Consider the following 23,339-nt stretch of genomic DNA (forward strand, 5'->3'; position numbering starts at 1 on the left):
CAAACGTTAAAATAACTATATAAAAATCACTTTCACAATATCAATTATCATTAAATCTAAAATCACTTATTCTAAAATCATTATCAAATATGTCCTAAATCTTTTTATACAAACTCCGTAATTTTTCCAAACCAACCTTAGCAGCACGACTTTCGCATCGTTTGCAAGTGCCCTAATTCGACCCAGATTCATCAAATTCAGATCCATTTAAAGGGAAGAAGAGAAGCAAAAAGGAAGGAGAAGAGAATGGAGGGAGGAAGAGGAGAAGAGACAAATGCCGCTTAAGAAAAGAAAATAAGAAAATTTGTCAATTCATTTAAAAAATATATAAATCAAAGAAGCTTAGTCAATTTTTTGATAACTGTAAGTGTCCAAGTTAGCTTGCGAGCACCTCTACTAATCTCACGGGATAACCGCCTTGACCCTATTTCATTCGATTACCAAGGTAACTTAGCTTGTAGGATATTAAATCCTAGTTAGGTGGCAACCATGGTTTGAACCAATTACTTCCTGGCCACACCATTATGGTTCAAATCCCAAAGACTAATTAGAAACCAACAATTAAGAAATTTAAACTTCAAACACCAAACATGTCACGTTCGAAACTTTAAGGATCAAATGAAAACGAAGTCAAATCTTAGAACCAGAAATTAATTTTAAGTTACATTTGCAGCATTAGGAGATTCTTCTTCTTTCTTCGGTCAAGTTTTCCTCTTAATTTTCAATTCATAGCAATTTCTTCTAATACGCTCTCTCTATCGTAATAAAAGCATCTCTTTACTTTACCTTTTGGGACGTAGATTCACCTCGATTATTATAGCTTCCTGAAGTTTTCTTTTTCTTGTCTACCTCTTGTCATTAAAGCTTCTCCCTAATTTTCAAGGTCTTTAGGTCTCAATTGCATTATTTATTGTTGTCTTAATCTCATCTCCCTCTACCAATCTAGAGAGTTCTTAGACAACTCTCAAATTTAAGAAACAACTTTATTTAAGCGATTCATGGCAATGTCACTTGAAATTAATGTCTATCCAACAATTCAGGCCACTACTACTAATAAAATCCAAAACCAAATATACGTAACTCTCCAAATTTAGCGGCGGGTAGATAACTATTTTATTTTTAATTTTTCGGTTTTTAAAAGTAAGTACACTACTTACTTTTGTACAGTTTTATTGGTAAGTTTTTTCTTGACGGTTGAAAATATATTTTGAATTATTAGCTAAATTGAAAAAAAATTCTCTAAAATCTATTGTTATTTATTTAAAAAATTTTGACCTAAAATTTGAAAACATTTATAAAAGTAATATAACAAAGTTAAAGAACACATATGTGAAAGTAATGTTACTCAGCTTAATTTAAGAAAATAGACGATAAAAAACAAAATGATTCTAAATTTTTAGATTAAAAATACTTTTGGTTCTTGTACTTTTATCGAAATAACGATTTAGATCATGAATTCTGATTACTAATGATTTAGTATCTGTATTTTAAATTAGTAATAAGATTGCTCTCTAAATATTGGAAGCTTAATCGGAGATTTTTTATAGCAGAGACAGCTTCCAAATTATGACTAAATCGTTAGAAAATTGAAGTACTCAATTGTTACCAAAGTGACTAAATCTTTACAAACACAAAAATCAATCAAATGTGTTCTTTCTTTTTTTTTTTTACTAAATTTATAGCTTTTGACATTTGTATTTATGTTTCATCTCGATTGAGCACGAGTTCATAATCCGATCCACCTCGCCGGCGGATTTCGCAGTTGCTCGACGATGGAAATCAGGACCATCGGAGTGGTCGGCGGCGGTCAGATGGGCTCCGGAATTGCTCAACTCGCCGCCACACACGGTTGCCAAGTATGGCTAATCGATTCAGACCCTGCTGCGCTCGCTAAAGCAAATGAATCCATCTCCGCCTCAATCCAACGCCTAGTTTCCAAAAACCTTCTCTCTCAAGTAAGAATCTCTACCTTCGATTTCTCCGCCTGGTTGGAATCAGTACCTGAGTGGAACTTATTTTTCATATGTGCGCCGTGATCTACTTATTATGATTAGGTTGACGTTTTGGTTGAACCAAGCTGATTTACGTTGATACTGTATCTCGTTTTATGTATCTAGTCCAAGAGGCAATCGGTTAAATGTGATTTCTGATTAGTTTTGGCTGGACGGATTTGAGTGTTTATATTAGGAATTTTATGTTGTTTCGCTGCTCTGTGTAAAAGCTCTTAACTGATCAATTGCAGAGAGTCACTAGTAACAATAATTAGGTTTCGATTCTATGGAGTTATGAGGTCGCAATCCATTGATACCCTTTCTTCTACGGTTTAACAACAATATACTACTTCGGAGAAAATAAATGAGAGAATCCCTTTCACATTCCATGTTTGTGCAGAGGAGTTTGTGGTATTGCTGTACCATTCCATACTGAAGGACTAGGAAATCTTGATACTGCCATGACCTGAAAGGATAAGGCACTAGCCCAAGTTGGAAACTAAGTCAACGCAAAGAAGCCAACGAGATCAATGATAGACTTTGGCACATTTGGATGCTACTCAGTATCAGTACCAAATATGAAAAATTGTGGGGTCTTGAGCCAAGGCTTGGCTAAGTCCACTTGATATTTTGAAATAGATCAGTGATTGAACTTGGAAATAGACTCATTCAGAGGACATAAGACCACAAGGGGAGATTTGAGCGGATGGAACTAATGAAACAAGAGTGTACCTTGGTGAGCTTCTTTTGAACTTCTGAAGAAGCCACAAGATGATATGGATTGAACCCAATCCACTTTCTTATAGCTCTTCATATTTGTACATTAAACAGTTACAACAGCCATGATCATTATCAAATAAATCCTTAGAGGAAAGGTTTCAGAAATGGAGAGTGGTAAGGCCTCAATACATTTTCTCTGAGTTAGCATCTTTTTCATTTTCTGTAGCAATAGAGAAATGTAATTGAGAGGAAAGTTTATGGCCTGCTGTTGCAATATATCACAGGCGGTATACAGCAATAGTATGATTATAATAAAAAGCTAATGAGTGATATGACTAGAATGAACAACATGATAGGATCTTTCTTGATTAGCTGGAAATATTACAAATATGTTGAACTATTTTCTTGGGCAGGCTAAAAAAGTAAAGTGACTATGAGACTGCAGGTTCAACCCATGGTGGACACCTATCTACCATCTATCTAGGATATTTAAATTCTATATGTTGAGCTACGTGTAAGCAAATCTGGATACTCACGGTATAAAATGGTTATATGCTAATTACTGGGCATGTGTTATGATAGGATTAACTTGGGATATATCAGTAGGTGGGCTTGTCTAGCATAAAGGTGGTCATTAATAATGTGAATTATGGAGGATGAGGGTTAAGCAAATATTTGGGCGGAGTGTGGGATATAGCCTCTTGAATGTCTAGTTAATCTCTGTATTTCTTCCTCTTTTATTAGTATTACCAATAGCATGTCTCTACCAATGCTCTTTTTCAATTTTTTATGCAAAATAAATGTTTCATCTCCATTGAGCACGAGTTCATCCGTACTGAAAAACTGAGTTGCTATGTATTGACATTTAACGTGGAAAGGTTGACATACCACATTAAAACATAGTTGTTGTTGTCCAAACTTCTTTGTTACTCTAATTAAAATTCTACCGTCTGAGCGTAGACATTTAATCAGCTTGTTAAATCCACCTTACAGGAAGTCAGTGTCAGTGCTCTTCAACGTTTAAAGTTCTCAACTGATTTGAAAGAGCTTCATTCAGCGGATGTTGTAATCGAAGCTATTGTGGAATCAGAAGATGTCAAAAGAAGGCTATTTCTTGAACTAGATAAGATTGTAAAACGCTCCGGTATACTAGCTTCTAATACGAGTTCCATCCCTATCACTCGCTTAGCATCAGCAACCACACGTCCTAAGCAGGTTTCGCCTTCTCTTCCCCCTTATGGCCTTAAATGCATGAATGCTGATACAAACCGTAAGCATATAACTGCAGTTTTTCTTTTAATTGTCATTTTATAGATAGATTTTACTACCTAAGCACGCATGATGTGGTTGGGGAAACATGTCATTGATGAAATTGCAAGTTAGAATGAGATCTCCCTTTGGGCTTCCGTCACACATTAGTGATTGTCCTCTATCTCTCATTTTTTTGAATTGAAAACTCTCTTGGTTATTTGCTTTTCTTTCCGTTTTCTTTTGTTTTGGGTTCTTTTTGGCTTTTTTGACTTGGGCTTGCCCTCTTGTATTCTTTCATTCGTTCTTAATAAAAGTTGTCTTTTCAATAAAAGAGAATGAGATTGCTTGAGATTATAGAGCCATAAATGAAACATTCAACGCCATTGCAGGTCATTGGCATGCATTTCATGAATCCCCCACCAATAATGAAGTTGGTTGAGATCGTTCGAGGTGCAGATACATCCAATGAAACGTTTGATGCCATAAAAACCTTGGCAGAGAGGTGATAGTGACACACTTACTCTTAACGTCGCCTTTGTCTTTCCTTCACCATCAGTTTTCTTCTTTTCTATCACTGCATTTGGTACATGAGTTGGTTAACGACTCTCTCTATTTCAATGTCACGTTCATCTTGCCAATGTCGATATAGTTCTGTGACATCATTAAAACTAATAATAAGCTTTAACTTCTTTACTTTCAGGCTTGGCAAAACAGTGATATGCTCTCAGGACTACTCTGGCTTCATTGTGAACAGAATCCTGATTCCAATGATTAATGAGGCGTTTTTCGCTCTCTACACGGGGGTGGCAACGAAGGAAGACATCGATACAGGAATGAAGCTAGGAACAAATCATCCCATGGGTCCCTTGGAGCTTGCAGACTTCATTGGTTTGGATGTCTGTTTATCAATCATGAAGGTTCTTCACTCTGGACTTGGTGATGGTAAATATGCTCCGTGCCCTCTTCTCGTGCAGTATGTCGATGCTGGTCGCCTGGGAAGAAAGCGAGGAATAGGCGTATACGACTATCGTAAAGTAACACAACCAAAAAAATCGACATCTCGACTTTGAGCCATTCGATTCTGTAAGATACATTTTAATATGCACAATCTTGTTCCATATAATCACCCCTTATGCTGCCTTCAATAAACTCCCGCTGCATCGAGGGGCGGATGTATGCTGGGCTCGGGAGCTCGAGCCCCCCTCAACTTTTGGACAATATTGAATAAATAATTGTCTAGTGGTGCAGTGGTCATGCCCTTCCTGAAAGCTCAAGCCTCCCATCGAATTCCTTGTTTTAGACTCGCAGCCTTCAAATGAGTATTAATTATTACTTTTAATTAAGTTTTGTTTTTTAAACTTGATATTTTTTCTTGGTATTAAATATAAATAGAAATAATAAAAAAATCATTTCAGTAAATTATTTTTTAAAATGATTTATTGCATAAAAAAATCTATAATTCTTATAAAAGGCGAAAAATTAATTTATTATTTCAAATTTCATTATTTTTCTTTCATATTTACGTATAACAATTTGTTATGTGTCCTAGTTCTATTGAATAACTTTAATTTAATAAATTATAAATTTGGTTCATAAATATTTATAGTTGTATTTTATAGGTTCCTAAACTTAAAAAAATATTCAATGGATCTCTTAACTTTCATTTTTACATCTAATAGGTTCTCGAGTTTTTAATTTTATGTTTGATAGATCCTCAATCTATTGGACTTTTTTGAGAACTTAAAAATTTATTGGTTCAAACGACACAGGATCTGTTTTGAGGTTGTATTACTATGTTTACGATTTTTTTTTTCTTTTTCTAAGTTCATAGACTACAAGCTAAATTGAAAGTTTAAAAATTTATTATAATTTTTTGAAGTTGAGAGATCTATTAAACACAATATTGAAACTTTAAAGAAAAAACTTGTAACTTAACTAATTTAGTATCAAAGTATATAAACCGAACGTACATTTTTTTTTACCAATGTTGCGGGACTCGTGGAGAAATCTCCAACTACGCATCCCGCGGAGCTCAAACTTGGGAGAGGGTATCTCCATTTAGTCACAGGTCACTACGCCACCACTCGAGTGTGGCATGCAATTCCCCTAACATTGGATCAACAATTAAATTAAAAATTCGAGAATAAGTTGGTTGTGCATATTTACTGAAAGTTATGTAAAACTCCTTGAAAAAAATTATGAATCCACCGCTAACTGCATTCAATGTTTCCATGCAAATTTCTTGGCAAGGATTTTTCTTATTTGTTCTCTATCAATTAGTTCTTTCTTAATGAATAAAAAAAAAAATTCTTTCTTAAATCTCACTTTGGTCTTATAAAATTTGGTACTTATTTTGTTTTGATGGTTATATTTTAGTGGCCCAACTTCCAAATATTCTATTTTATTTGACTTCGATAAATTTTCAATAATCATTTTGACAAAAATTCAAAATAATTTCGAAACTTTGCTATCATACCTATTACGTCGTAGACATTGAGTCATTAAGTAAGGTGTGTTTGCACCAAATTTTTTGTTACAAAAAATTAACTTCATGTTTTTACATGAAATATATATGAATGTTATTAAATTTATAAACTAGGTTTTGTCTATGTATACATTATAATAACCCCTCACAAAAATGTATCAAATATAATACAAAATTAATTGAATCAATTTAAAGACATTTCAACTACATAAATAATCTAAACTTTAAATACCTACGTGTTTGCATAATTTAAAAACCATCCAAATTCAAAATACTAAAAAATAACATATGTTTATGTATGCTGCTAATTTACAAAATCATTCGTCAATTTTAGTTTCCTCCAATCCTTCACCATGCCTCCAGCATCCATCTCCCCTGCCATAGCAGCACAAACCACGGCACCCAACCGCTACCTTAGGGAAACGAGTCTCTACGTGAAGACATAGGTATGCTGCTCGTTATTCTTTTTTGGGAGGAAAAACAAAGGTTACTCTTTTCACAGTTCAAAATCAAACCGTTATAAAATTCTTTTTATGTATTCAAGAACAATACTTACAAGGTTTAAGACAGGTGAGAACAAAAGATAAAACCTCCCCTTTGAATAGATTTACAAATACAACGTCACAAAGAAAAAATTTTACAAATTGTGGGAAATAAATGACAGGGCTATCTGATTTCTTACAAAATTTTCTTCTTCGCTATTTGAGGAGGAATAAGACCAAATACTAGTTTATGGCCACGTGTTAGTATGCGATTGGAGAAATGAATTTGATATTTGAAAAAGGTTAAAAAATGTTTAAATTTTGTTATGATTTAATCTCTATTTAAAAAATATTGTTAAAATGACATAGAATTTCTTGTATGTAAGATTGATAGGTGTTGAATGATAAAATTTAGTCAATAATTAATTATCACGTCATCAATTTAAAATTATATTTATGACAAATTCTAAATTTACAAGTGTCCTAAATTAATTTTAAAATCGACGAATCAAATTATGCCACGTGTCTCTCTTATGGTCGTCCGATGAAATCAAAGTAATTGGACCAAATCCATAAAGAGATTGTGTTCAAGTTCATGGCTCATACAAGACCCATCAAAACTCTATAAATAGAGGGGGTCATTTATCATTTGGAGAGATCCATAAGCATCAGAGATTCAAAGCATTTGGAGTCATTTACAACCATTCAGAGTGCGAAAGATCTAGAACCAACAAGACTCAAATACCTGAAGACTACGAGACTTCAAGAATTCTGAGTCTTCTCTTTGCCAAGCAATCGATCGAAGAACTTCTCAAGCTATGAGCCGAAGACTTCACAAGCCGAAGACCTCACGAGCCGAAGTACTTCATCAAGCTGCGGATTTCGCCAAGCAAGACGAATACTTCATCAAGCCACAAACTTTACCAAGCATCAAGTTTCATAGTTGAAGACTTTAAAGTTCATATTTGAGAGAATTAATTAGATGATCATATATTAGAGATTGTAATACTACATACAATACAAGTCAAGTTCATTAATTCGAGTTTCTCTTTATTGAATTTCTCGTCGAACAATAGTATCAAATATATTTATAAATTACAAATACTAAATTGTTAAATAATAATAATCAACAATTAAATTTGATGAGATTTTTCTCACTAGAAATTTAATTGTTGCAAAATTTAAACTATAGAAACTAAATTGTTAACAATTTGATAATATAAGCACTAAATCGTTACAATCTAAAGGTCAAACTGAATTGTTACTTCAGTGAAAGCATAGGAACCAAAAGTGCATTTTAACCTTTAAAAAAAATATTAACATAATAATATATTTGGTGTGGGTTCTAGTGAAGGAATAAGTTAGAGAAATCATTATGGATAGTTCATTGGTCCAAATAGACCTAAATCAAAAGGATTTAGACATAATGGTTCTTATCACATGATAGTCACCTGTATAAGAATTAATTTTATACGTGTTTCCATAACAACTAAATGTAGTAAGGTCAGACAATTGTCCTAAGATTAGTCGAGGTGTGGGCAAACTAATCGAGATATTAACAGATAGAAAATAATAATGCTGAAAAGAATTTAATGCATGTCAGGACATACAAAAGCTCGCTTTCCCTTATTCACGTGCTTTTTCTTATTCACGTGGTTTTTATTTAATTTATTATTATTATTTTTTATATACAATTCACAATACTCTCCATTATTATATGATGGATGTGCTTAGGAGAAATAAATTGGACCATTGAAGACGCCTCATTGGGAGCGTGTTGGGCTAAGATGTTACCGTTGGAATATTTTTTATTTCATTTTTCTCTTTTTTTTACCTTAATTTTAGTTAGTAAACATTCAAAACGTCTAGTTAAAAAATTTATTTTTATTCTCTCCTATTATTTTGTGCTTCAACTCATCTATGCTCATCTAGTATATACCATATTAACAAACTTAAATATATTCATTAAATAATTATAAATAAAAGATAGTAAATATTAAAATAATGATTTAAAAGGAGAGATTAAATAGATATTTTAAAAGTTCAATAATTACACTATAAAATATAAAAATTTAGAGATTAAAATACATATTTTAAAAAGTTAAGAATTAAAATAGAAAAATGAATATCACCATTTATTAATCACTTATGAATTAGTTACCAAATGAATTCCATTCCAATTACGACTATTATCCAAAAAAAAAAAAAGAAAAAAAAAATTCCAAAGACGACAAAAGTTCAAATCGTTGAGCGAAATGCACGCGATTATGGCCTCAAGGATAGGACAGTCACGTGACGTGAATAGGACAACGAGAGAGCCGTGATTTTATTTTAACTTTTAACCTTTTTACATTTTTGTACTGAAATCGTGAACCACGCCGTGCTGCGCCATTAAGATAAAATTGACCTTTTTTGTTTTTTAATATAGATCTGAAAATAAAAAACTTAGTAAGAAAGAAATATCGTTTTCAAATTTTCAATATTTTCGAATATGTGTTCGTAGTCTTGGATGTGTTCTATTATTTTGTGAACTAGTAATACTTATCCATTCAATATTTAGTTTGATGTAAAATATTATTTATTAATTTATTAATATATATACTGATGAAGGTAGAGCTCCATTCGTCATCTCCGACTCGACAGGAGACTACACAGGAGACAACTTGCTCAGTAAATAGCTGAACTTGATTATTTGTATTGAGAGTATTTCCAAACTCGACTTTAACGTTCGAATGCATAATTGTACAACCGCATTTCCCTCTTAATTTCACGCCTAAAATCTTGGGAATAACTGTGAATTTTAATTCTTAACACCAACTGTTACCTAGTGTCCTCTCTAAATACTTGAAATTAAAAAGGAAAGGTATACAAACTTTTGATATCAAAATTTTGGAAATCAATTAATGCCAGCTCCTTTCTTGTTAGGATATTTAGTTTTGTATAACTATTATTTTACAATAATATCTAATTTATAATATATTATATTTTATATGTTTTAATTTTGAAAAAATAAAATAAAATAATATTCATGATATTTTAAGTTCTTTTTCTTTTTAATTTAATCATACATTATAAAGTTTCAAATTTAAAATCGAAAAATACCAAAGTTAAAAAGACAAATCTCCGAATGGGTAATCATTGAATCCACTTATTCAATATTCATTTAAATCTGTCCCCAATGGATAGTTTGGGTGACTTGGGGCCTAAACGGAAGACTTTCAAGTCTTGGATTCAAATCACATGGAAGGATACAAGTATGGAATTCGGATGATCACTGCATCAAATGAATACAGTATTTTTATTTATTATTTTGTTAGTATTGTATCTAAAGAGTCTACTGATGTTGCAAGAATTATGTGTTAAAAGTTCCAAAATGAAATATATTAATGGGGGAGGTAAATTGACTCGCTTACAAATGTTTTTTAATTGATACAATTATTAATTTAAGATTTTAATTTATTAAACCTAGGAATATAAATGGATTTTTTTTTGTTTTTTTATTTATTTACTTTTTCTCTATGCATCAGACCTAAAAAAATTAGGCTAAATAATCATAATTATAAAAAAAAACAATGTGTCAAAATATTAATTAAATGTTAACTTAAATTACAAATTTTGTCATTGAACTTATAAAGTTGTATCTAATAGGTTCTTGAACTAAAACAAAATATCTAATACTTCTCCAACCTATTCGAAATATTTTAAAATTCATAGACCTATTAGATAAAAGATTTGGTATCCACGGTTCCCATCTGTTAGAAAAAAATATATATAAATATAGAAAAATGAGTTTAAATCATATGGTGACTACCTACCTAGATTTAATATTTTATGAATTTTCTTAACAACCAAATATAGCATGATTGAGCAGAGCAGTTGTTTCGTGAAATTTATAGACCTTCCAGACAAAAAGTTCAAAGACTATACTTTTATTTCGACCTAAATTATATTGCTTATTTTAATTTTACATTCTAATTCTACATACCATTTTAAAAAATATTTTCCATAAAGATTCCTTTTTGTTAAATTATATCCCAAATTATTTTGTATTATTAACCATGGCAATTTAAGTCAAACAAGCATGTAAGCGCACCGTCAAATCGATCATAGTTTAGTAGTAATTGACGTATATCTCCAACAAGAAGTTGTATAAATAAATAATATAAACATCTTTATATTGCGGAAATTATTGAATTTGGTATTGTTTCGACGTTAAGATTATATATAACAATAAATAATATAAAATATTAAATTGTCTAGTTCATTTTAATTAAAATAGAAATTCAAATTACATTTCTTATTTTTAGATTCATATCAAATAGATTATTAACTCATTCCCTCTAACAAAGGCCCTTATTGACCACTTGAGCCATCTCATGATGGTTACAATACTTAATGTATTTTGTGTTTTAATTTGTTTTCTTCTCTTCCTTTTTGAGGGGATAAGCAATATTGTATGTGATGTCAACTTGTCAAGAAGCCGTGCTATTTTTATAAAAATGTAAAAGTAAAGTTCTTTTTCTTGCAAAGGAAAGGAAAGGAAAGTTATTTTACTTTATCATATCATTTTAAATAATATTTGACAGTACGTTGTCTTTAATCTATGTCTTGAGTCACCGATATCATTTTGTGTCGAAATTATCATTTAATTATCTAGTTGACGTCAATATTTAAATATCAATATTAAAAACATGAGTTTATTAGAAGGGAAAAAAAAAACCTGAAAGTCTACAAGGGAAAAGAAAGTTTTTTTTAGTCGTGGTTAATCAGATAAAATCAAGATTTTAAATAACGATATTAATAGAAACGTGGAAATCTCGATGGAAATATCATAAAACTGTTTTTTAAAATTGTAATTTAACATTTTAGTGAAAAAAAAAATTGTAGAAGAAAGTAAGGAAAGGACAGAACAGGACACGTGAGGCAAAGAGATCCACATGAGACGCCGCGTCGCGTATTATCCCTCTACGTCAGGGGCTTTTTTGTCATTTCTTACCGCCCATGTGTTTTTCACTTAATTATTTTATAAAAAGAGGAAACCCTTTTTTATTATTGCCGCTTGTTTTTGGTGTGGACCTCCTTGTCCTTTTATCTTATTTAGTGACATTTTTGATAAAAAAAAAAAAATTGAAATTGGGAGTGTGCAAATTTTCATAACCTAACATCTATAAGATTAACATACTTTTGTTTTTTCTTTCTCTCTTTTTTTTTTTTACAAAGTTATCAAGTTTTCCTCATTTAACCGTGAGTTTGTGAGTTTGTGACTTGACAATGTAATCAAAATTATCAATCCAAACCTTGTGTAGCTAGGGCTATTATTTCTTATAATATTAAGTAATAACATATATAACTCTCTAACTTCTTTTTCTTTACAAATTCCTAAAAAATCTGAACCATTAATACAAGAGTCTTATTAAGATATCGGTAAAATATTCTATATGGAGGTCTCTCTATCAAAATTCAGCCGAACATCTCATATCATCGTGAGTCGCTTTTGATTTAATATATTTTTATTATCTTGGAATCTTCTATTTTAGTTTTCTAAAGATGTTTTTTTTAAATGTATTTTTTTACATTTAAAATAAACAATTTTAACTTTTTTTTTTCTTTTCACAAAATATCTAAATTAAGTTTATGTCATTAAACATATTTCTTTTAATAAATTTAAATTCGTAATTCTAGACTCAGATAAATGTCATAATTTTTATCATTTTATTCCATAAAAAAACCACAAAAACTCACAATTTTAATAAAAATCAAGTTTTTCAAATTAGATTTGATTATAAAATCTACCGTTAAATAACTCTACAAAATCTTACAAATTTAAGCCAAGAAATCAACTCTAATGTCGTTTTTTTAAGTTAGTAGCATGACAAAAGTAGACATTTTATAAATTTGAGGAGCTAAATACAATAAGCTCAAATGTTTAATCACTAACCTATAATTCTAAATGTAAAAGGTTAAAATTAAAAATATGATCCATGAACTTTGTTTATTGAGCAAAAATATTATTCTAATTGTCTTCGAATCTTTCAATATTTGACAAGCGACCAAGTAGATGATATTATTGAAATTAACCCACCACTTTAATCTTTTATTAATACATTGAGAAGACCGATAAGTGTTAAAGATTTTTTAGTACTACGTGCTGAAGTGGAGAATCACTCACAACCTCTTGATTAGAGATGTATGTCAATTATCCTGAATTATGGTTTAAAGTTTCGGGTAAGTTTTTAAAAGTTGAATGGAATCTTAAAAAAAAAAGAATAAATAAATAAATAAAGTTGAATAGAGCACGTGACGGAATTATATTGCAGTGCTGGTCGTGGCTAACCGGCAATCTTATAATTTGTTGTACTAAGATTAAGAAATAAAATAAAATAAAATCATTAGCCATTCGTTTTTTTTTTTTTTTTTCCTTTTTCGATTTCTGTTTTCTGCGTCTCCTTCACTCCATTTATTTCAATTTCTCGGCTTCGTGTTTTTCAGTACTCAAATTCAACTTCTCACTCTAACCAGTAGAGAGAGAGATATGGTGGGGAGGTCAAAAATGGAGGATGAGAAGAATGCGCCATTGTTGGAGCTTCGTTGTGACGGAGAAGAAGCGGCGACGGGCGGCGGAATCCGGTGGTGGAACAGACTCATCGACGTCGAGGAGGCCAAGACGCAAATCGTGTTTTCGCTGCCGATGATTGTTACCAATACTTCCTATTACTTAATCCCTCTGGTTTCCGCCATGTTCGCCGGTCATCTTGGTGACCTCGAGCTCGCCGGTGCAACTCTCGGCAACTCTTGGGCCACCGTCTCTGGCTTTGCTTTTATGGTAACTTTTCTCTTACTGTCCCATTTTCCCCTTCTTTGTTTTATTGTTCTTTCTTGCCGATTTTTTTAGGTTTCTGAAACCCATGTGCTTAAAAGCAGAACCTTTAAAACTTTAAGTATAATTGATTTTCTAAAATCAGCATCCAAACTTATACAAATAATTTAATGTGATTTAAAACTTTCTAAAATCAAAATTTTAATTTACTCTGATTTTGAGAATGAGGAAAGTGATTTTAGCCGTTCCCAAATACACCCTCTCAAGTTTTTGACCAATACACCCTCTCAGGTTTTTGGTCAAAGATAAGAAACTGCTTTTGGGGTGGTTCCTTTGTTTAGATGATATATAACTTGACCAAACAGAGGGCATATTTTTGGATTTCCTCTGGCTCAAAGTAAGGTACAGGTTTCTTAGTCCTAACTTTTGAAGTCTAGTGAATGATCACTTCAAATCTCTGCATTTTTCCTCTTTGTTTTGACATCTCTCTATAATAGAATACTGTTTCCTCTCTTCTCTGGTCTCTAAGCTGTTTGTTCATGATGCTCTTCAAAAGGATTCCTACTGTTCACAAGAGCAATCTGCAGGGTTGATAAATTCTTGAAGTCTATAATGTATGACACCCACCCCTAGAAATAATGCCTTGGTGGTGTTGGGATATTTCGAAAATGGAAATTATCCTCCAAGGTGTTGAGTTTGAGCTCCAAGTTGAAAATTTAATAATTTGTTGTGGATAGAACTCTTTCCTATGATTGATATTAAAGAGGCATTACAAGGAGCCAGAGAGAATTAGAAAGCTCCCGAACCTCTCCCAAATAGTCCCGACGAAACGACAAAAAGATATTTCTGCCTTCCACCGAGGATGAGTGTATTTTCCATATTTGCAAAAGGAAAATACTTGGCTGGCTCCTCAACGGTAAGGAGCAATCTTGCTCTCACCATCACAATTAAGAGAGAGAAATACAAAAATAATGACATTTTTTGTAAAATAATGAGTTGTCAATTTTTTAATAATGGTGAGGACAAGATTTAGTCCTTACCATTAACCAAGTATTTTCCTTTACAAAATACCCATACAACCCATAACGTACAATGACTCACTAACTCACATTCTATTTGCCTACCCTCCACCTTCTCTTCCTCTCTTTCTCAAACACACTTTCTTCACTAGGGCCTATCAGTGGTCACTTAGAGCTGGCCTTGTGTGGGTGAAACCTCTTCTGGGATGAGTAGGGTGGGCCATGAGCCTAATACAAAGGTGGAACCCGGTACCCTATTACCAAAATATATATAAATATCTAAATATATGAAACTAATCCCCATCTTATCTTTCTCTTCATGCTCTTATTCCCTTTTATCCGTTCAATTGTTCTTTGTTTATAGATAGGACTTAGCGGAGCACTCGAGACACTTTGTGGGCAAGCATTTGGTGCCAAACAATATGGAAAGCTGGGGTTGTATCTGCAAGCCTCTTGCATTGTGTCTCTGTTTTTTCTTGTTATTGTATGTGTCGTATGGTACTACACTGAGCACATCCTGATCTTACTCCATCAAGATCCTGCCATTTCGAAAGTCGCCGCCACATATGTTAAGTTTTTGATTCCAGGAGTATTTGCATATGGCTTTCTGCAAAACCTCATGAGGTTTCTTCAAACACAGTCAATTGTTAAGCCCTTGGTTGTCTTCTCAGTTGTGCCAATGATCATCCACATTGGTGTAGTATATGTTTTGGTGAATTGTACAAGTCTTGGCATCAGGGGACCTGCCTTGGCAAGTTCCATTTCCTTGTGGATATCTTGTCTTATGTTGGGGGCATATATGTTTAAGACAAACAAGTTTGAGCTAACATGGGAAGGACTTTCATCCGAATCCTTAAACTACTTTCTCACGACGCTCAAACTAGCGATACCGTCTGCAGCAATGGTTTGGTAAGTGCCCAATGAGTGGATATATCATAATACCTAGCTATGCTTTCACTAAGTTTAGTTTTCAAAAGTCTTAATAGTTTCACCCAATGTTTTTCATCCAACTTTCTGGCTAAGAAGTAAAGGACTTGATCTAATGCACTTGCTTACAGTTTTTTGTTGTTTAAAATTTCCTAGTTTGGAGTACTGGGCTTTTGAAATTTTGGTGTTCTTAGCTGGACTGATGCCAGACTCAGAAATAACAACCTCACTACTTGCAATGTGGTATATATCTCTACTTTTACCTTGTTTCTATGATATACTTTTACTCGCTTTTATGACTCTGGGCCGATATTACAGTGATAATACAGAATGTATCGCCTTCACGCTCACGTATGGCCTCGGTGCTGCTACAAGGTATGCTACTAGAGATTAGCATTCATTGTTGTTGTGTTCTTTCCTCTGCTTTCTCTCTGTTGGACTGAAATAAACAAACTATGATATTTGTGTCAGCATGAGGGTGTCGAACGAGCTTGGAGCAGGCAATACTAGGAAAGCTAAGAAAGCCATGTTAGTGACTCTAGAAATATCTCTCCTCCTCGTACTTGTGGTTCTTCTAGCAGTAGGTTTTGGTCACAATGTCTGGTCTAGCTTCTTCAGTAATAGTCCGACGATCACGGAGGAATTTGGTTCAATGGTCCCTTTTCTTCTGATTTCGATACTCTTGGAATCGGTACAAGGAGTGGTATCAGGTACAAATAAGCCAGTGGTCTCTGTTTCCTTCCTTTGAAAAGTGCTTTCTTTCTCATATGCTTGCTTCCAACTGCAGGTGCGGCGAGAGGCTGTGGTTGGCAGCATTTGGCTACTTATATAAACCTCCCAACATTCTACATGGTCGGCCTCACGACATCAGTCGTTCTCGGTTTCAAGTTCAAACTATACGCCAAGGTAAACGATTCTTACACTCATTGTTTCTGAAACAGAAGAAGAGCAAGCTTGTGGTTTGGTTATGCAAGTTTTGATTGTTTTGTGCAGGGCTTATGGATTGGCTTAACTTGTGGCCTTGCCTGCCAAACTGTTTGCCTTCTGTTGCTAACATTTAGAGGAAATTGGAAAGGACTAGATGTTACAAATAATGGAGAGAAACAAAAGCAGCTGCTTGTCTAGCTTAGCTAACATTCCAAGGCAACAGCATAACCATTTGCTGAAAACTAACGTAACCAAGGCCCTGGAAAAGCAGTTTTGTTCGGTGTAACCGGTTCGTGGATCCGAGTTCGAATAGCGACTTTGTCCCGACAGGGTCTCGGATTTTGACAGTAGCCTTAGTGTCTAGTGAAGAATGTTGATCTGAGTGAATTTTGTAGCTTGGTCTTTCAGAAGTAATGTAGTGTATGAATGGGAGGAACTGTGGTAATTTTAATATTCCATTCCAACTTATGATGGTTTCTTTGTCTTGTTTTGAAAGGTATATTTGTATAGTGAAAGGATATTTGTAGTAACAAACCTATTTAGTAGTTACAACTTTTCATAAATATTTGTAAAATAGTTGGTGCTCTAGGCTGATTATATTTATTTAACTCATTTTAATAAATATATATATGATTTTGATTTCCAAATCCAGACAATTTGATTAAGATATTAAAAATACCGACACCTAAAACAAAATAAAAAATAAAAAAAAAATTATTCAATATTTTTTTTTTCTTTGAGTACAACATATGAGGTGGGGTATCAAATTCACGATCTCTTGATTAGAAATATATATCAATTATAACTAATCTACGTTTGCTTTGATTTCAATATTTATTGTTTCAATCAAAACTTTTATTAAGGGAAGAATTTGGCATCGTTGACCTAAGAAACTTTTGAAAAATTAAGAGTAATATAAAACTTTTGAAAGGATAGGATACTTTTGTGAGAAATGTTATAGTTCAGGGGTATTTTTTTAATTTACCTAGAGTTAATATTAGACCATTTTCCCTATTCCATGTGTTAAATAAGATATTATCTCGTGGTTGTTATAAGAAAATGACTATATATATATTTTTTAGTACAACATGTGAAGGTGGGGATTGAACTCACAACATTTTGGTTGGAGATATATGCTAATGGAGTTTGCTTGCAAGCATATGTTAAACAAAAAAATCAAATTTGGATTTGAAAGTCACGTCCAAATTCTTATCGTACGAGAAAAATTAGTGAGAGAAATGGTGGAGAAGAAACATGAAGGAAAAAAAATAAATAAATAAGATAGTTAAATCGATAGATTTCCTTTTTTTTTCGAGATAGTAAATCAGATAGAATTTACCATTAAAAAAAGAGAGAATGAAGTTGGTAATTAATGAGAGAATCTACAACTAAAATTGGGAGAGAGAATTATGTAGATTATTTTTATTTTAAATAGGTAGACTCTACTTAGGAACGTATGTTATTTTTTTATTTAAAATAAACATTTTACACGTGACATGAGGTTGTAATTGACATATATCTCCAACCAAGTTATAAGTTCGATCTCTCAATTCCCAGTATTGTACTAAAAAAAAGACTAGAAATTTTTCCAAAATGGAGTTACCATGTCATGAAAATTCTTTAATTATTTTATAAATAAAAAAATAATCCAATTAAGTCTATATTTTTGTTTGAAACAAAATATAAATTATCTCTCTTTATTGTTTATTAGTTTAAGATTTTACTAAAAAAAATTATGTTATAGTTTCAGGACAAAAATCAAAATTTACTCCAAACCTAGCAAGATATATTATTTTTTATCCCAAACTTTTAATTGCTAAGACTTTAACAAGTATTGTAATCTTTCCTTGAACTTAAATAATTGTTACAATTTTTATTTTTTAATAAACTATCATTTGTTAAAAACTAAATATTCTTATGTGTATTTAATTAATTATAAAACATATATATATTTGATATGAAATTGATGAGATTCAATTAAAACTAAGTCGTGGATTTTGGGAGGTTTGTTCAATGATTGATCTTTGAAAATAGTGAGTTTTAGGAGATTTTTACTTGTCTCTTGTTAATATGAGTGATTAAATTTAACAGAACTTGAATGAAGGATAAAAATGGTAACATTTGTTAAGTCTTAAGGTTCAATTTGGTGAAACTTAAAAGTTGTAAATAAGGTAAAAATGATTTTCCCTGAACTTTTATTAATACATAAATAGAAATAGAAAAGTGAAAAAGTATTAATAATGGTTGATGTGTCAATTTGACCGAGAAGATTGACCAAATTATTAGAACCATTATTCTTGAATAAGTGGATTTTTTTGGTACAACATGTGCGGTGAGCGGTGAGGGATCGAACTCACAACCTCATGATTCAAGGTATATGTCAATTACCACTGAACTATGTTCGTTTTGACTCTTGAGTAAATGTATTTGATTAAACCTGCAAAAGTAAAGAGATTACACAGTGCTAGTCACACAAACTCAACTCCGATGCTTAAATTAGAAAAAGTTGGTGTGATACCACGTGTTCATTCTCTATGTACTCCATATGTTTATTATCCACACACATCTGTCCTAGTGTCCAATTGTTACACTTCATGGTTGTCCAAATTGTCTACAAATAGTGGCAATCTATGGATCATATTTGAACATGAAATCGGAATAAAAACAAATTCAAAATGATATAAGTAATTTTTGAATTTCCAAATTTCTATGTATACTCGCTGTGTTTCGTTTAACTCATCAATTTCATAACAATTAAATATTTTTTTAGAACCAATAGATAAAAATAATAAATTATTCAAGGTTTAATTTTTCTCTCAAATTTAATATAAATATGTACACTTAATTGTTTATTAATATTGATTTTTTTATAATTATGAAACCACAAAAAATAGGGGAATAAGGCAAGGATCAAGATAGAAATTCTCCACAAGATCAACCCCACCTTGCCCCTTTAATATATAAAAATAATTTTATATTTTCCAAGTTCTAACCATGTATAAAATATATTTTATATTGATAAGAATGATAAGTACATATTCCATCTATCACATTAAATAACACAATACAATATATTTAACTATGTATCTTTTTTTTAATATAATAATTGGAGTTGAGATTTGAACTTGACGGGAATATATGACTTAATCAGTTAGTTGAGTTAAGTTAATGACAATTACATTGCATCCGCATGCATTAAATAATTTGATTTTTTTAAAGGTCAATTTCACAACGTCTTTTTTTTTTTAATTCAAAACCTCAGTCTTAGCTTGATCAATCATCTCACCTTTTAATTTTTCATAGAAAAGATATAATTTTCAACCAAATGTAGTAGGGTCAGGCAGTTGATCCGTGATTAGTCGAGGTGCGCGCAAGCTAGCCCGGACACACGGATTCCAAAAAAGAAAATGAAGAAGATAGAAAAGATATAACTCCTATAAAAAATCATCTCATCATGTGTTGGAACTTAAAAAAAGTATATAACTTACATCCATGACAAAAAAATGAGAAGAGGAAAAAGGAGAAGAGGTGTGATTCACGTCAACTTCAAGAACAAATTTAAAAGAAAACTTTCTTAAAAAAAAAAAGATGTCCCTTTGAGAAAACGACGTCGGTTTTGGCAATAACACTAATTATTTCAGAGTGTATTTTTTAACAAAAAAGAAAAAAATCTTAATTATACGTCGATGAGTCGATTGGCTTTTAGTTTTTCGACATGAACAATCGACTAACTTAATAGTTTTGATATTGGAAAAATTGACTCCAACCAAACTAGTGGTCAGACCGACCGACTGATGTCGATTTGATCGGTTTTGATTGATCGGATTGACATTTTTTGGAATTTTATGTTCACCTCTAACTATTATAGATCCATGGTGTCATATCAAACATTAAATGATAAAACAATTACATAAAAGTTGATGATTTTATTTTTTGTGCGAGTATAATGACATGTTGGGGGTGGGGTGGGGATTCGAATTAACCTTTCGAACAAGGATACTATAATGGTTAAGACATACATTTCTGATAAAAAGGTTGTAGATTTGGATCCTATCCGATGCACTAAAAAAAGTTGAGAATACTATTAAGAGACAAAGCGTGCCAATAATTTAATTGTGCATCACATCATAATTTCTACTCATGTACTAAAAAAGTTGTGGTTTAGGATTCTCACCCGATACTAACAAAGATTGAAAATGTTAATAATAGACAACGTGTGTCCATAATTAATTTAATTGTGCATCACATCATAATTTCTGCTTAGGTCAATGTGGGTCTATTTTGCACCTAACAATATAGTTGTTCAAATTTTCAATCAAAGATTTATTGCAAGCCAAACGTATCTAACTTGTACTCTTTCAAGGTAGGTCATAGAATTGTTGAAAATGACTTTTTGGACCAATATGGTTTTCCAATTAAAATATTAGTAGCATAAATTTAAGATATGTTTTAGAAACTTATTTTTATAAATGGCCTAAAGTTTTCCAATTTTACATTCCTGGATTTAGCAATTTTTATTAATGTCGATTTTACCCTTATTTGTGACATTTATATTTATTATTTGTTAGTTTTTTTATTTAAATGTAAAAGATTTAAACCCCTAATTTGATTTTCTAAACTTTTAATTATTGTGGGGCTCAAATCATTTATTTCATAATCCCTTAATTTACTCATTGATATATTATACTAAATTGTTAACATCTATTATACTAATCTTTTTGTATTTAATGTTAAGGGATTATGGAAATAATCAATTCAAATAATAATACTTTACGATTGTGTGTATGTCAGTAAATTATATACTTCTATATCCCAATAGACGATACAAATATATATAAACTATATCAGGTTATTGAATTCTTATAATTGAAGCATAATTATCTACCAACTTGGTATTTATTCATAGATATAAACTATATCTGGGTATAAACAATAAGTGTCGATTTCATGATAAAGAATCGATCAACCGAAATCAATCTCACATAAACTTATGAACTATAAACAATAGTGCTCTATATCATGGAATCTTTTTTACCTCTTTTTATCTTGGTCTTTTTTTCACGTCTATTTTTTTCTTTGTTTGCAATAGTATAATAAACATGGTTATATAATATATACTTTTTATTGGTATATATACTATTAAGTTATATAATATATTCCAATTTATAGTATGATATCAACATATTCTAGGTATATATTCAATATTAAGTTATATAATATATACTTTGAAGCATACGTGACATATATTCAAAATTTAATCCTTATTAACATCATACCTCAGCATAAGTATTCAACATATACTCAAATTTGGAGGTTTTTCGTACTAAAAATTAGGTTATATAATATAGTAATATAAAATTTGGAGGTTTTATATAATATATAACCTTTGTGACAAGAATTTTTTTTCTGAAAAAAGAACGAGAAAATAAAATTAAAAAAAAATTGTAAAAACCTAGACTTTTTCCATCCCCTCCCTCTTTCTTCTCTAATCTGTCGTCCACCCCTCCACCCCGTACATTTCCAACTGCCGCGACGATCTCCCATTCAAGCAAGCAGCAGACGGTGGCATACTAGCAGACCATGAACCCACCTCCAAATATTATCGTCAGCTGTATGCGTGTGCGTATGTTCGAGTTGTCGGTGTTCGTGGATTGTCCCTGCAAGGCATTCGTCAGCTTTTGCGATGGGATCGCCGCAACACCACTTCCTGCCGCTTGAGTGCTTCTATCGTGGAGTCGCTGCCGCTTGGATACTTCTACCATGGAGTTGCTGTCACTCGGGTGCTCATCTAAGTGAAGATCGAAGAACATCTCTTTTCCTCAAAACTGTGAAAGGCGAATAAAGGGAGGGATTTGAGGATTTCAATTGAATTATTAAATCTAGGCATGATTTTAGGGATTTGAGGATTTCAATTGAATTGTTAAATCTATGCATGATTTTAGGGATTTGTATCGAAACCGTCAAATATTTAGTTTTTTTTTTCTATTTTTCTATTTTGTATTTATATTTTTATTAATTCTATATTGTAGAGGAGAAATTTATAATTTTATAATGGGTTCTATAAAGAGCTAATCTTTAAACAATTGTGTAAATTCTTAATAGTTAAGTCATTTTTGTAATTTGAAACTCAAAATAAACTCATTATGTACTTATCCATAAATTTAATATATATTCTGGAAAAATGTCACAATGATTTTAAAATATAGTTTAAGTGTGATTTTTTATTTTTTATTTTGAGATTTATTATTTAAGTTCTTTTTTATTACATATTAGTAAAATTTCAAACTTTATATTTTACTCGAGGAATACATTTTTTTTTTTATGTCTATTCATGTGAATGTATGTTAAACTTAATTTAGGGAGTGATTTTGAAAAAAGAAATTTAAGTATTACTGATTTTCTAAAATTACCATCCAAGTGACCTTAAAAATGATTTAAAACTTTTCTAAAATCAATTTTTTAATTTGTCAAACATAAGAGAAGTGAATTTGACAATGACAAAAGTGATTTTGGCAACCCTCAAACACACCCTTACAATCTTGCTCTCTCTGTATTAGTGGATTGGATATATATAATATAACTCAAGATGGGAAGAAATTAAACTATAGGGGAAAATTTTTGATTTCTAAACTCATTATTTGGTATGTAGATCCACGTATTTTTTTAATAATGCTATTTTTAAAATTTATTCCAAAAATATATCATTAGTCAAACTATTTT

The 23,339-nt window shown here is 31.5% G+C and overlaps 2 protein-coding genes across 3 annotated transcripts; both read left to right on the forward strand.

The window, feature by feature from the left end:
* Positions 1–1,568: 1,568 nt before the first annotated feature.
* Positions 1,569–5,230, forward strand: LOC111012899 (3-hydroxyacyl-CoA dehydrogenase family protein). Its single transcript, XM_022287203.2, has 4 exons — positions 1,569–1,955; positions 3,705–3,926; positions 4,352–4,464; positions 4,663–5,230. The coding sequence occupies exons 1-4, from the start codon at positions 1,773–1,775 to the stop codon at positions 5,030–5,032; spliced, it is 888 nt and encodes a 295-aa protein (XP_022142895.1). The 5' UTR covers positions 1,569–1,772; the 3' UTR covers positions 5,033–5,230.
* An 8,126-nt stretch (positions 5,231–13,356) lies between these two features.
* Positions 13,357–17,164, forward strand: LOC111012784 (protein DETOXIFICATION 18). Of its 2 annotated transcripts, none has more exons than XM_022287049.2 (7): positions 13,357–13,752; positions 15,130–15,674; positions 15,849–15,935; positions 16,011–16,067; positions 16,164–16,402; positions 16,480–16,598; positions 16,686–17,164. In XM_022287049.2, exons 1-7 carry the CDS (start codon positions 13,462–13,464, stop codon positions 16,815–16,817), a joined length of 1,470 nt encoding a protein of 489 aa, XP_022142741.1. In that variant the 5' UTR covers positions 13,357–13,461; the 3' UTR covers positions 16,818–17,164. The 2 variants fall into 2 exon arrangements, with proteins under 2 accessions (XP_022142741.1, XP_087973498.1); XM_088117372.1 differs by lacking the exon at positions 13,357–13,752 and adding an exon at positions 14,189–15,004.
* The last annotated feature ends 6,175 nt before the right edge of the window (positions 17,165–23,339 follow it).

Source organism: Momordica charantia (genome assembly GCF_013281855.1).
Source record: "Momordica charantia cultivar OHB3-1 chromosome 10 unlocalized genomic scaffold, Mcharantia_2.0 BLBB01000010.1, whole genome shotgun sequence".
NCBI classification, from domain to species: Eukaryota; Viridiplantae; Streptophyta; class Magnoliopsida; order Cucurbitales; family Cucurbitaceae; genus Momordica; species Momordica charantia.

Bases quoted from the DNA above. Each gene is read 5' to 3' on its own strand.
- LOC111012899 (XM_022287203.2), top strand. From the start codon at position 1,773: ATGGAAATCAGGACCATCGGAGTGGTCGGCGGCGGTCAGATGGGCTCC. The intron at 1,956-3,704 runs GTAAGAATCTCT...TCCACCTTACAG, and splicing joins CCAAAAACCTTCTCTCTCAA to GAAGTCAGTGTCAGTGCTCT. The intron at 4,465-4,662 runs GTGATAGTGACA...CTTTACTTTCAG, and splicing joins ATAAAAACCTTGGCAGAGAG to GCTTGGCAAAACAGTGATAT.
- LOC111012784 (XM_022287049.2), top strand. From the start codon at position 13,462: ATGGTGGGGAGGTCAAAAATGGAGGATGAGAAGAATGCGCCATTGTTG. The intron at 15,936-16,010 runs GTATATATCTCT...CCGATATTACAG, and splicing joins ACCTCACTACTTGCAATGTG to TGATAATACAGAATGTATCG. The intron at 16,068-16,163 runs GTATGCTACTAG...TATTTGTGTCAG, and splicing joins GGCCTCGGTGCTGCTACAAG to CATGAGGGTGTCGAACGAGC.